Here is a 15,673-nt window from a genome sequence, read left to right as displayed (position 1 = left end):
TAATATTATTCGATACTGGTTCAAAATCTTAAAATGCCCTGAGAACAAACTAGTCAAAATCACATATAAAATGATGTTGATAGAATTAGAAGCTAACCCAAACAAACCATCATGGGTATAATCACATAAAGAATGTCTAAAACAATTAGGCTTTTTTTCATGTATGGCTATATCAGGGGGTTGAAAATGAAGAATCGTTCATATCATCTCTAAAACAAAGAACACAAGATATTTTCTTGCAAAATTTGAACAATGAACTCCACATATCCTCAACGTATATACTTTTTCATGACTTTGGCTCCAAACATTATCTCAACTGTCTAAATATAAAAAAATACAGACAAGCATTCACACGTCTCAGGACATCTTCACACAGACTAGCCATAGAAACAGGAAGGTGGCATAAACCAAACAAAATACCAAGGAACGAAAATAAATGCATATCGTGTAATACACTAGAAGATGAATTTCATTTTTTGCAAGAATGCCCACTATACATGGAAATAAGAAAAATTCACATTAAAAAATACTACTGGAAACATCCAAATATAATTAAATTTTCACATTAAAGTTCAATTTTAAAGAAAATCCAAAGTCAATATATTAAACGCTAATTACATTGAAATATGATTAAATTATCGGGAAAAACACGTTTGTGTGTTGAGTTTAACCTGAAAAAGATGATTTTGTTGACGTTTATGATCGTATCTCGCAAAGCGTTGATTCGCCTATCTCCCCTGTTTTCCCCTTTTGTGTGACGTCAGAGCTGAACAAGCATTTTCGCGTCCGCTAAGAACATAAGCGATAGATCAGAATTCTGGTTTTATTTTTTCTGTTTGTATTGATATTTTCGTGAAATTGTTTTCACAGTAATAGGGAAAATGGTTATCTGTGCGGCCTTTCGCTGTAAATCACGTTCTGGAAAAGATAATGTGATTCTTTTCAAGTTTCCGAACGACACAAAACTGAAAAAGATTTGGTGCACCAAAATCTTGCCAGCCATGTTTCAAAACACAAACTGTTTTCTCAAAATAAAAACAGCCGCGTCTGTTTCTGCCTCGGCATCGATCCACAGAATCACGCCGCGTCTTTACACGCGGCGATTACCCGCGTAAAAATATTAACAAATATTTATTGTATACTATAGCAAATGTTAAATAATTTGAAAAATTAACGAAAATTAGAAACAGATACAGATAATACGCTGATATATTTACGTCTGCGCGATTGTGTTAACATTTCGTCAGCTTCTCTTCATACTTCATACAATTACCATCGGATGTCAACTGTCAAAACAATGATAATTCCGTATATGGCCGATTTCCGTTTCTGGTAACTATTGAAGAAACAGTGCTCAAATTCCTAAACACAAACTTTTTCTATTTTTTCCAAAGTATCAAACGAATTTCGGCATATGTTTCTTTTTAAAGATTTAATGAAATTTCCATTAAAAGTTTTGTAGTGAATATCAACTTAAGTACCGGAGTATCTCGCGAATTATTTGCCATTGGCAATTCCTTTGAATAAAATAAAAATCAAACACGCTTTATCGTTACACTCTTTTAGTTCGTTCATTATTAAAAAATTACATTCAATTTCATACATTTCTATTGTACTGTATACTGATCGCACAAAAAATCATCGTATACAATTCAATGTTTGTATTCAAATTGTCAAAATTATTTATACTTTGTTTGGTCTGTGTATGATGTATCTTGGATGGTTCTCATTTGTTTTTAGAAATTATTTTGACAATAAATATCGTTATTTTAAACGTTTTAAGCACGTCTCGTTTCCGAGATCATATACGGGAATTCACTGTGTGAGTTACTTCGATATTTTTACTGATCTATAAAAATCATTTTTTTGACAGACGGCACGTGCTTATCTAAAGTTTGTGTGTCGTTATACACAGGATATTGGATGTTTAGGGCATGATTGGACATTAAAACAAAAACGCGGTCTGTGGTTTTCGGTAGAACGTTTGTACTGACCAACATAATATTTGATATTGCACGTGCTTATTTTACATATAGAGATAAAAAAAACACTGGTCGAAGCCATTGTGTGCTTCTTTGTGCCATAAAACACAATCCCGCTTGCTATTTTCAGTAGCACGCGTGGTCAGAAACTAACAAGTTAGAGTAATTAATCACAGAGAATATGTATGATCTGAGAACTGCATAGAGTCTGAAATGAAACAGAATGCCGACAAATCAAAATGGTCGCAGCCTAATTTTTTAATATAAAATTCGAAATGTAGACATATATGGTGAAATGATTAAAAATTAATTATGGGTTCGTCGTGGCTACAATCCACGGACTCTAGATGAGAATAGACACTCCGTGTACAAACTGCGAAAAGCATAAACAACACGAAATTATCACTAATTCAGGTGCGGGAGCCTACAGCTAGGTGCGAGCACGGTTTCCTGTAAGCATCGGCGACGAAAAGGCTAACAACATTGACATTTGGAAAATAAGACGCATTCTGTTTATATCAGCTAACAATCCCGAATGTTTATTTGACGCTTGAATTTGTAAACGGCGCGCTTAGAGAAGACAATCAGAAGTGTGTTTCGGATTATAAATGTGTATTCTTATCTGTGAATTCAACAAAACATTTATTTGTAATATTTAATATTTGTAATGAATTATATATAAATTTGTTAAAAAGCTTTCCGTGTCGAAAAACTATTTTGATAACATAATGCGTGAAAAGCCCCATTTCCAGGAGGATTACACCCGGTTGCTATCATCAGTAGATCTAACTGACTACGATTTTATCGTGGAGAAGTGCACAAGGATTTTCGCAAAAATTAGGATATTATGTTTTTCATTTTCGTCCATTAATAAGACGCTTCGGAAAAAAGTCGCGTCTTTACCACCGAAAAATACGGTAGTGTGTTTTCTGTCCTCTGAAATTTTATTGAACTTTACATTTGCACTATGCATTTAAGTGGAAAAGATTACGAACTAGACCAAACATGCGCGATGAACAGTTAGAGCATCGATGTAATTACATCGATGGGCGCAAATGATTAGAATTATTGTTATAAGTTAAATTATGTGTTACAATAATACGATTTCGTTCACTTGCATTTATTTACAAAAAATACAATAATTTAGATATATGTTGAACAAACTAACAACGAACATTTTAGGGTTTTTTCCGTCCATTTTGGGAAAAAGGAGTCTTGTCTAATTGAGCTTTTTTAAGGCATATTTGGCGTTATGACATTGGTGATTACGACAAGTTACGACTCCTTTTTACTGAAACAGAATGGCATCTTTTGAAATATGATGATATTGATAAATATGCTGAAAATATAACTAATGCTATTTTACAAACAGCAAAGTCGTGAATCCCAAACAAAACAATATGCGTACGTCCACGTGAATTACCATGGATGAATAATCAAATTAATAGAACAATTCGACATCGAAAAAGATTATATCGAAAAGCTAACAAGTTAACACCGAACTGCACTGGTCAAATTTTCGTCGTGCTAGAAATGAAGTAATCTTACTTTTACGAAATTCTAAATTGGAATACTTTAAGAACATTGCGCATTAACTTAAGTCCTCTGAGCTCTGTTCTAAGGACTGGTGGAAAACATTGCGCATTTTCACGTCTACAAATACAAATAAATCGATTCCACCCCTATACGATGAACAATCAGACACATTTGAGACAAATGACACATGCAAAGTTGAAATCATTAATTAATATATTGCAAATCAATCCTCAATCGATGTAACAAATCATGATCTTCCAACTCATCATACCGCTAACAATAACATCTTAAATTAAATTGATATCACTTAAGAAGTCTTAGATGCAATTAAAGGTCTTAAGGTAGGGAAAGCTTCCGGACCTGATGGAATCGATAATCGTATCCTCGGGAAGGCAATGTTTCAACTAAGCTCTCTTCTATGTGGACTGTTTAAATCCTGTCGCTCTGCTCGTAAAATGCCTTCATGTTGGAAAATTGTAAATGAGTGTCCTGTATCAAAAAGGGTGATCCAGCTCTTGTTTTTAATTATCGTCCTATGTATTTCCGTAATACTATCGAAAAGGTCTTTGAACGAATAATTTTCAAAAATATTTTTAATTTCCTCCGTCTTAACTCATTCTTCACACAGTCTCAATCTGGCTTTATGCATTGTGACTCGACAGTTAATCAGTTAACCTATATTTATGATACATTTTGTAAAGCTCTTGATCATGGTCTAGAAGTCAAGGTAGTGTTATTGATATTAGTAAAGCCTTTGAGAAAGTATGGCATGATGGTCTTTTGTTCAAATTTAAAGCAGCAGGTATTCAGGGGGAGTTATTAGCTTTTCTTTCAAATTATCTTGCTGACCGTTAACAAAAAGTAATTATACCTGGCGCAGAATCATCTCTTGTAGAAATCATCGATGGTGTACCCCAGGGGTCTATATTAGGCCTCCTTCTCTTTCTTGTTTACATAAATGACATAGTAGCTGACATACAAGCCAATATAAACTTTTTTGCCGATGATACAAGCCTATTAATGGTTGTGAACTCACCCAATGAAACTGCAATTGTTTTGCAATCAGATAAAGATAAAATTTCACGATGGGCTGATCAATGCCTCGTACACTTCAATATCTCATAATCAGAATCAATGCTTATATCTCGTTAAACAAATAAACCGCTCCACCCTCCACTCTCAATGAGTGGCGTTGATATACCTCTGAAAAAAAATCACAAACACGTATATTTGGCAAATGACTTTACTTGGCATGAACACATAACTTTTATTAAAGAAAGAGCATGGAAGCGGATTAATATAATGCGACGTCTAAAATCAATGCTTGATAGAAAATCTCTCGAAGCTATCTATTTTGCATTCATACGACCAATACTCGAGTATTCAAATGTTATTTTTGTTTCGTATATATGTATATGCATTCTCGAATAAATATGTTTAAACTAATATGACTGATATTAATATTTTAATAATAGAAATAAAAACAGGGTTGAAGAATAATCTTTGTTTTGAATGGAACTGAAAGCTTATGCAAAATTTAAAAAAAAACATAACGTCTCAACTGGTCTATTGTAAATATATTTGTAGATAATAAGTAAAATCTTAATTTAAATTGAGTTTTTAGATTTAGTTTATTATGACATTGTTATTTGATGTGTCTATGATTGATTTAAGGTATATTTTTGTGGACGTCCACAGTGTATTTTTTATCATATCATGCATTTGCGTAAGTGTCTGTGTGTGTTAAATGTTTGTTTATGTCTGTAGAATGATATGCCTGGCTTTTATCGACTTTTATTTAAGCAACACTTTTAATATATCACGCAATATTAATATTTAAAGGACTAACATAATGTAATATCAAATAAACAATTAAACTAACTATACACTTTGTAGAAATGGGTTTAAATAAAAGCTCATTAACAAAAAAAGGAATCTTTAATAAAAAAATAATAACTAGAGTTTGTGTTAAAAAAAGTCGCACCATACTACATCCTTAGTGTAGTTATATTATTCATGAGTCAAGGCTCTACATGGTAATTTACTGTTTAAGTTTGTTTCTTTCGACCTGTTCAGTTCTGACAATGGAACTTTTGCACTCCAATACTTTTTCATGGACTACACCTCAAGAAAATTTTAGTTAAAGTCATCGTAAATAGTGTAAACGTTCTTTTCTTTGGATTTTTTTTTCTTCAATGTTTATACCCGATAATGGCGTATATAAATATTATATAAAATTTCTTGTTTTGAAAAGCTTGACATTAATTGAGATGAATTGAAACAAAGTTTGTATATATGTTTGCACTAACTATCTGCTTATCATTGTGTTTGTTACATTTCGCATGATTCCATGTATAATTGGTTAATCTAATATCTAAATTAAGCATCCACCCAATTGAGTGTCCATGTTTTGCCAACAACAATGCCCATGATATCCCCATCTTAGGAAACACAAGTTGATTACATTTCACACAATCATACTCATTATACTGCGTTAACATTGCTTAACTGACAATGGTGTACATTTACATATTTTTTTGGCAAACAATATGTCAACGCGTTCAGCGTCTCGATTAAATATGTTGCTATGTGTTCATGTCGGCGGCATGAGCATGCTTTAAGCAGTACAAAAGGGCAACATAATATTGAAATGCGCGGCTTTGACCGTTCCGAGAAGTAACACACATATGGGCAGACATTTTGTTTGAGGCCCATTGTTGACGACATAAGATCAAAGACATGCGACAAAAGACGCCGGACACCCACAACAATAACAAACCACGCGACAATCTCAAAGTTTGGTACCTTGTATTCCTGCTTTGTTAATCTGCTTGTTTATTCTTAGCTTACCATTATTCGTTATGTTCACTTTTATTTCAGGGAGGGTTTCACGATTTGCATAGGGACGCAAAATAAAAGGTTGCTTAAAAGGATGGAGAACGACACATTGTCAATATGCAGTGCTTTAATCAACGTAACTTGCTGGGACACACGAGTACGGGAACTAAACGCAAATGATGCAGTCGTAAAGGCACCAATTATTGCGATGATGATTTTGTTAATGGTAGTCGGTCTCATGGGTAATACACTCGTGTTGTTTGTATATGGAAGTCGGGGGAATAAAAAGTCGGCCACACATTTTTTACTTCTTCTCGCTATCATGGATTTGATTGCCAGTGCAATTATGCACCCGTACGTGATTTATAAACTGTTCCAACCACATAGCCAAACATGGGAGATAACATGCAAATTCTTCGAGTTTTTTATTCACTGGAATCTGTCTATGTCTGGGCTTTCGCTTCTTCTTATTGCAATCGACCGATATTTGGCCATATGTCATCCTTTGAAGTACCTGAAGTTTGATGATCATGTAAGCAAAGGCATTTTCTCGATAACTGCGTTTTCTTTTCTTATGAGTTTGCCATTATTGGAATTTTACGGTTCAACAATTTTTGAGATCAGAACGGATAATACTGCATTATTTGTGTATCATTGTCACTATAAAGTAGAGTATCAAACATCATTAACTCTTGCGGCATTTGGAGCACTTATTATGGGCCTGTTCTTAGCAGAAGTTGTCGCCATGGTAATACTATACTGGAAAGTAGCTGTCGTGGCATATAGAAGACGGAACATAATACGACCACTGATCGCATCCAGCAGTGCCACAAATGTATATCCAAGCACATCCCGAGAACCAATCCAGTTATCGAACATTTATCACACCAACAATGACTTTTTAACGGTGCCACGTTTCGAAAATTCCCGGAAACATACCTTTCCTAATAAAAGAAATCAATGTGTAGGTATATCTCATTCGAACATGTTGTCATGTACACAAACGATAAGCATAAATGTTACGCCATTTCACATTGTACATGCTGACAATAATACAACTGAATCCACGGCTGGAAATGCCGTGATAAAGGGTACATACAGTATGGAAAGCCGGCTTAAAGCAGCTAAAATATTATTTTGCGTCACAGCAGTTCTTTTCCTGTCTTGGATGCCATTCTTGATTGTTCGATTAACAAATACAATTAATGAAGACATTTTGAAAGAAGACACAAACTTTAAGAAAGTTTTGGGAAGTTTTATTCACCATTTATTTTACCTGAACAACGCTGCGAACCCTATCATTTACACTTTAATAAATAGAAACTTTCGAAATCAATGTAAATCTGTTTTGAGGAAAGGTTTTCGTTATTGTCTGTGTGCATATTAATACGTGTAATAGTTACTTAAACTGGAAACGCTATATTACAGACGTAATAAATTTTACAAAAAAAAAATAATTCAAGCTGTAATGCGAAAACATTGAAGATGACGTTAACTCGAGAACAGGTAGAAGGTGATCGCCCAGAGTCAATATTCATCAGTTCAATTTAGCAAGTAGGAACAAGTTGTATTTGATACACATTACACAGACAAATGAATGTTTGTAATTGCTTAAAAATGAAGGTGAATATGTTAGATTTGGTAGTTATTTAATGAATATGCATCAATGACGAATCTTATAACTTTTACAGATTGTTTTTGGACAAAAAAAAACGTTCTAACCGTTTATGATGTTAAGTACTGCAACCACATCTTGAATATCTTATATAATGGTATGGTGTTTAAAACCATAACATCAATATATAGAAAAATTTTCAATAACGAGTTTACAAAGTAACTATATGTAACAATGATATTATGATATGTCATACATATTTCCATCTCCGGTGAAAGTTTGATTTCCAAACTGTTTCATTTGAGTTCGTTATTCATTTATATTTTGCTGCATACATAAAGGGTATCCGGTATTGTCCTTGGCTTCGTTTTAACAATAGATAAAATATCTATATAAAATGAGTATAGTTAATTTCGAATATGTACTTTATACTGTATAAATTGTTACTTGTGTATATTAAATAAATTGTGGTAAGTTCCTTATAAACAAATCTATTAATACATTTTTTTTTGCATTCCGACGCTTATGCGCATGATTTGGTTGTATTTCATGCATATGTTTAACGAAAAGTCATGCGTACTTAGGTTGTTTATATATTTTTGTTATGATGAGTTTTTCTTATCTAGTATGAATATTATAGATTACAATTTTATTGAATATTGTGTAGGTGTGCATAAAGTTTTAATTGTATGTTTCATTCTATTGTAAATCCAACGAAAAAATATTTTTCTTCTCTGTAGTAAACATTTAAAGGGGCTTTTTAACGTTTTAGTAAATTGACAAAATTAAAAATAAATTGTCACAGATTAGCAAATTTTCGTTGTAGTTATAATGTATGTGAGGAAACATTAAAACTGATCATTTACCATGCTTTAAAATAGCCATTATATGCATCTTTTGACGATTTAAACACCTGAAAATTATAAAGCGAAGAAACGAGAAACGATTGAATAATTTGGAGAGTTCTGTTGGTGTCGTTATATTATGTTATACTACGAGAGATGCTTATATAAAGTTTAAAATACAACACTCATTGTGTGAGCACGGATAGCCGAGTGGTGTACGCGATAGACTTTAGTACTCTAGGGGTCAGTTGGTCGAGACCAGTTGAGTGTTACTTTTTTTCTTTCTTAAATTTTATTCTTGTTTTTTTACTGACAATGTTTAGGTGCAATGTTCGCATCTATCAATATAAAGCATTTAATGACAAACTTTAATACATGCCAAAATCTGTGAAAAGGCCCCTTTAAATCACGCGACCATACGCTCCGTTATATATTATTAGTAATATGATACTACATTTAACGTATCCACGTGTTTTTACAAAATAAAACGAAAATAACAGAATCCTTCAAAATTGTTCAATCGTTTAGCGTTTTGTTATGAGGCCCAAAACCAAGAAACACAAGGACTGGTTTGATTAGAACTGCGAGGGCATACCTCAATAACCTCAGATCCCTAACCAGGAAAAATGCGTTCAACAACATTCGTATAATAGTCCAGCAAAACCATCGTCAGATGCAGGTTGCTTGGATCAGCAACAAAGCAGACGAGATCAAATGCTATGATGACAGGCGCAATTATAAGAAATTCTACAACCCCCTGTAAGAAATGTATGGCACCACATCCTCAAGATCAAACCCCCTCCTCATTTCAAATGGCAATACTCTCATCACATAGAAAGAAAAGATCGTGGAAAGGTGGGCTGAATACTTTGATAATATTATGAACAGCCCTTCCACCATAAATGACGAAGGCATTAATCGAATCCCCCAAGTGCCCATCAACGAGGGACTGGATGACCTTTCAACCTTGCTCGAGACCCTCCGTACGCCTACTCTCCAATTGCAAGGCGCCGGGTTTTTACGCCATCCCAGCTGTGGTCTACAAGGATCGAAGGACGGCTGTAACTGCTAGACACCACCAGATGTTTCATCAAATATGGGAGCAAGAGACGATTCCGCAGGAATTTAAAGATGCTCTCATCATACAGTTGTAAAAGCAAAAAGGAAAAAACAGGCCTGGTACAACCACAGAGGCATATGACTTCATCTTTTGCAAGGAAAACTCTTGCCATGTTTATGCTTTATCGCCTCATTGCTCACCTTGACCAAGGACTCGTACCTAAAAGTCAGTGTGGATTCATCAAGGAACGAGGGGCCATCAACATGGTGTGCTATGCCGGCAGCTTCAATAGAAATGTCAGGAACAAATCACTTACCTGCTTTCTACTAATGTCGTCCAGACAAAGGATTTTGACACTGTCAGCAGAGACGATCTGTGGAAGACCATGTCCAGGTACGGATGTCTAACGAAATACATCATCTTGGTACAACAGTTCTACATGGGGAGGCAGGCTTGAGTCAAGGACAGCGGAGGTTCATCTGACCAAAACCCCGTTACAAACGGGGTCAATCAAGGCTGCGTCTTGACACCGACACTGTTTAGCTTTATGTTTTCCGCAAAGCTCAAAGACGCATTCAGAGACCATGATGTTGGTGTCACTCATAGATAACGCATAGATGGAAAACTGTTCAACCTTAGGAGCCTCCAGGCAAAAACCAAAGTTAAGACAGACATCATCAAAGATGTTTGCTAATGACCGTGACCTAAACACTGTCTCTGAAGCCGTTTACCAGATCCTGCACAAACGTTGGTCCTGCGACCAGCACAAAGAAGACGAAAGCCCTCTATCAGGCCGCACCTGGAAAGCTTTATGTTCAGCCCAATATCACTGTCACTATCACTGTCAACGGCCAGGAACTCAATACAGTGGACCGCTTTTCTTATCTTGGTTGCAGACTCTGTCACTATTGATAATAAAGTGCACATCCGCATAGCCAGAGCAAGCTTCACTTTTGGCAGACTTTACCTGAATGTTCAGACGAGTCCATCGAACCGAAATGGATCGCACCAACTGGCGCTCTTCGACCACAAAGGCGCTAGGACTTAAGGTTCGAACAGAATACCATCAGTAAATGGAGGAGAGGCTATCTCGTGATGCAGGTCCTGCAAATGTTCCTGAAGACGTTCCGCTCATCCCATGTCATAGTTGTACAAGAATATTTGACAGGGTGCAAGATCGCGTGACTTGTTGGGGTTCCACCTTTTAACTTTAATGGATTTACACGACGGTTAGTGTTGCTTTATTTCAAATATTTTTTTAAAACAAGTTTTCTTAAGAATTTCAACTAGTGCATAAAAGTCATATTTGTATGCTTCCTATGGCAATGTAAAATACATCAATATTATTTTATTTAATAAGCTGTGTTCTTGTTCAAAAATTCCATTTTACTGCATTCATTGTACACGGTTATATTTCACGCAACGTGAAATGTTGCCGCCCATTTCAGACGTATTCAAGGATTATTCTTATACCTTAAGATATCGACACAAACTGAAACAAAACCTGTCGTATGCTCTACATATTTTTGCAAATGTATTTCAATAACTTGAGATATTTGCAAAAAAAAAGTTCTTAATGGTGTGATTACATTCTGTCCAGCCTTTAAACCCCTGAAAATCCCGTTGATTCTGCACCCTATTCATGCCCGGATTGGCATCAGCAGCCATCTGTGCAAACACAGAAAAAAGTCCCGGCAATCATTGGGTTTAGATGACAATAGTGGACTTCGTCGATTCGACGGATGAAACATCATCAATTGAGTAAAATTGAATATACACAGCATCCGTATTCTAAAAAAGCATGTGTTGGTCATCAACTTGTTTTATTTATTCTACTGTAAATCCTTCATTGACTGTATCCTCTTCGTTCAGCATAATTTAAGTACCATCACAAAGTTTCCATATCAATTGCATGACATAAACAATGTAAATTAAACAAGTCAACATTTGAAAAGTCTATCATTATACATTTTTTAAGTCAATAATCAATTTTGAAAGGTAAAATAATGAGTGTTGACCAAACAAAGCGTACAAAACAAAATTAAGGTTCGGCAGATAAAAAAAACACGATGAATGTACATATCGATGCTAGCAAAGACCTCAAAGCTTTACATATACATCCATCAAATAAACAAATGACACAACTGGCTTCTAAGCCATAAATGTCATTGATGAATTCCTGTCTGCTCCAGCGGTATTGAACAAAGCTAGATCTCTTATGCAATTGAGCGTGATCACGAAAGCCTTAATGGATGCAATTATTTTACCGTTACCGGTTCCATTTTTTTGAACATAAAAACCCACTCTTCATCGAAATTTCGCATTGTAACTTGTTGTAAATTAGACATGTGTACAAACATTATACCAACACCAAGAGCATTTTTCTGCATATGACGTTTTTACATAACATTTTGTAATCTGGAAAATGTATATTAATGAAAGATTAATCAACGGCAAAGATTGTATGAGGCCGGCAATATAAATAAATAAATAAATAAATAAATAAATAAATAAATAAATAAATAAATATATATATATATATATATATATATATATATATATATATATATATATATATATATATATATATATATATATATATATATATATATATATATATATATATATATATATATATATATTACAAGGAAATATGTATATGTAAATGGACTTGTTCACAGAGTGTGGCATTTTTAATAAGTGATTCAATAAATGCCTTAAATTGCTTGATTTTTACCTCGAAAACTTAGTTTTTCATTATCATATAAGGAAACGTTTCTCCCCAGCAGGAGAACAAACAGTGTTTCACGTTTTGGTAAATTGACAAAATTAAAAAAGTTGTTTTACATTCGCAAATATTCGTTGTAGCTATGATATTTGTGAGGAAACAATTATACTGATCATTTACCATGCTCTAAAATAGCCATTATATGCATCTTTCGACGATTTAAAACCTGAAAATTATAAAGCGCTGCAACGCGAAACAGTTTAATTATTTGGAGAGTTCTGTTGTTGTCGTTATATTTTGTGAAACTACGAAGATTGCTTATATAAAGTATAAAATACAACTTTCATGGTATGAGCACGGATGGCCGAGTGGTCTAAGCGGGTTGACTTTTACTCCAGAACTCCAGGGGTCAGAGGTTTACTTTTTTTTCTTTTTTTAATTGTATTCTTGATTTTTTACTGGAGCTTTTTAGATTCATTGTTTACATTTATCAATATAAAGCATTTAATGACAAACTTTAATACATGCCAAAATCTGTGAAAAGGCCCCTTTAAATCACGCGACCATCCGCTCCGTTATATATATTAATAGTAATATGATACTATATTAAACGTATCCACGCGATTTTACAAAATAAAACGAAAATAACAGAATCCTTCAAAAGTGTTCAATCGTTTAGCGTTTTGTTACGCTTAACAACTTTAGCATTTTCAAATTATAAACAAATCATTAACGAAGCTGTAATAAAACTACTAACGAGTCTACGTGCTTATTGGTATTGTGCTCTTAAATTTATGGTGTTCTTTAATGTTCTGATACTGCGACATAAAGTTAGAAAATGTCGTTTATACCATCTCTGAACTTCTTCCTTTGAACTTAATGAGCGACTAGTCCCTTCGAATTAAATGGGCAAAATTAGGCAGCTGCATATTGCAAGTATTGTGTTTCCTCACTTTAGGTCGTTCGTGCCCCTATACACGGACACTTGACAAACATGTTCAATCTATATTTTCTTCTCACCTTTACACGATATTGCAAAGCTTAAAACCCATACTAAAGAAACTAACGTTATTTGTTATATCATAATGTGTGATAGTCCACAGTATAACAAGAAGCATTCTTCGTTATTTTTACATTATTGCGTACTCTTTGCGTAAGTGTATCAATAATGAACATACCCATGGTCTAAAAAGTTGGAAGCAAATACCATCTACCATTTCAATTTATTGTCATCGTCATTAAAATCAGCGCTCTGGATTGCAGTTGAAGATTTAACATGTATGACAAGTATGCCCATAAACTAGTTCTCTGCAGTGTATTAATCGTTTGCTATAATTACACATGTATTAATTTTATATCACTGCTTCATTCACATGAAACAGTGTTCTTACATTTAAAAAAATATATATGTTCACATGGCTTTTTGTATAGTAGCTTCAATTATTGCGATCATACTTCCGTATAACGTACATTTTATGACTGCTGTAGAATCTGAAAACTATGCCGGTTTGTCTTCAATTGCCTTTCAGTTGGCTAAAAACTGTGATATTTAAATGTGTCATCAATATTCAGAATGAATATGGAAAAAATACGCCATTGTGGACTATTCCTGTCGCTGTTTAAAATATAATTTCTGCATTGGTTGAGTCTAGCTTTGTTACGAGAATTAATTAGAAAGATTACGCGTATGTCATTCATGCAACTTGCATCATAATTAATAACCTTAATTCTGTTCATTAGACTCATCAAAATAACAATGATAACAGCATTAAACATACTTATCAGCCGCGTTATACTATTATATGGGAGTTATTTTCGTTTCTGCAAGTTATTCGGCTTCATGTTATTGTTTTGTTGCTATGTATTTAATTGTATCATTTGATTCGATTGTTTTAATCAATACAGATAGAATAAAAGTTTCTTTTCTAATTTTAAAACTCAATTAAGCTCAATAAATATTTGCATAGATATGTTGACTAAGCTTATATTAAGAATATAACATGATGAGTTTTTTTCCATCTTATATAGTACAATGGCTGAAATCTATTTAAATAGGCATACCGACTGTTTGTTAACATAAATATAGACATTCATTTAAACTGTGAAGATTCCCTCTGTTCTGGTATATATTGTTTATTGATTAAATCATTAGAAAATGTTTAACATGCCCAAAACAATTTGTAATGTGCCTCTCGTGGTATTCGAACTCATGTTTACTACTTTCTAAGTCAATATGCAGTGTTAAAATATGTGAAGCGTTTTCTTTTGGTACATTGTCTTGGCTGACTAATCTAATGAAGACTGTTGATAATATGAGGTCATTTTCCGTCTCTTCTTTTATTATTGGATCTCAAACAACCTACACTATTAAGTATGCGTCATTTATATTCAGAAAACATTACTTTGAAGGAAGTTTTTAGTTTTACAATTATATGAAAACCTTTCTGTACCTAACATTGAAGTCAGATGTGAGTACATATACACCCAATTAAAAGGGAACGGGCTTATAACATTTCTCATTAAACATCAATAAGCAAGTATTTGGTCAATAATGTCATGGAAACGCTGAACTATGCGTCTATTAATTACTATGGCACATTTGTAACCTTGACAACGATAGTATCTAAATGATATTGATGGCAGTTGAATGCATGCTTTTTTCTTTATACCTTTAATAATACCTGACAATTTTCTAAAAAGTTTGTAATAATTAAACATTAACTACAAAGTCAAACAAGAAACAAGAATCATCAACCAGAGCCCAAAACAACTTAACGAAAATGAGCATTTTACAAATGTCTTTAAAAGACAATCGCTTTTGAAATGCATATATAGATGGTGTGCTCTGAATAGATTAAAAGAGGACACAGATGATCAGTAACGTGACTTTTCGGACACCGTTTTACTGTTAAACACTTTTCACGGGTATTGAATATAGTGTTTTCATTCATCTAATGTTGTATTTAAACAATCAAAGTAATTTTGAATTTCCTGATTTAAAACAAATGTTGATAATTTCGATTGACATTGAATATCCCCGCTTAACGTGAAAGAAAGCAAGGTCAAATT

At 33.7% G+C, this 15,673-nt stretch overlaps 2 protein-coding genes across 2 annotated transcripts in view; both read right to left on the bottom strand.

Annotated features, from left to right (window-relative positions):
* LOC127859597 (uncharacterized) overlaps positions 1-10,809 on the bottom strand; it is a 57,321-nt gene extending 46,512 nt beyond the window's left edge. Inside the window, exons 1-3 of the mRNA XM_052397095.1 lie at positions 10,608-10,809; positions 10,077-10,159; positions 9,435-9,573 (exon numbers count right to left, since the gene is read on the bottom strand). Coding sequence (XP_052253055.1) covers positions 9,435-9,573; positions 10,077-10,159; positions 10,608-10,809 — 424 coding nt within the window. The remainder of the gene's footprint in view (positions 1-9,434; positions 9,574-10,076; positions 10,160-10,607) is intronic.
* The window catches only part of LOC127860006 (vacuolar protein sorting-associated protein VTA1 homolog), a 172,804-nt gene that overhangs the window by 72,858 nt on the left and 84,273 nt on the right, over positions 1-15,673 (bottom strand). The window lies entirely within an intron of this gene.

The sequence above is a fragment of the Dreissena polymorpha genome, chromosome 15, assembly GCF_020536995.1.
Source record: "Dreissena polymorpha isolate Duluth1 chromosome 15, UMN_Dpol_1.0, whole genome shotgun sequence".
Classification (NCBI taxonomy): Eukaryota; Metazoa; Mollusca; class Bivalvia; order Myida; family Dreissenidae; genus Dreissena; species Dreissena polymorpha.
This window is presented reverse-complemented; position numbering and strand designations above follow the sequence as displayed.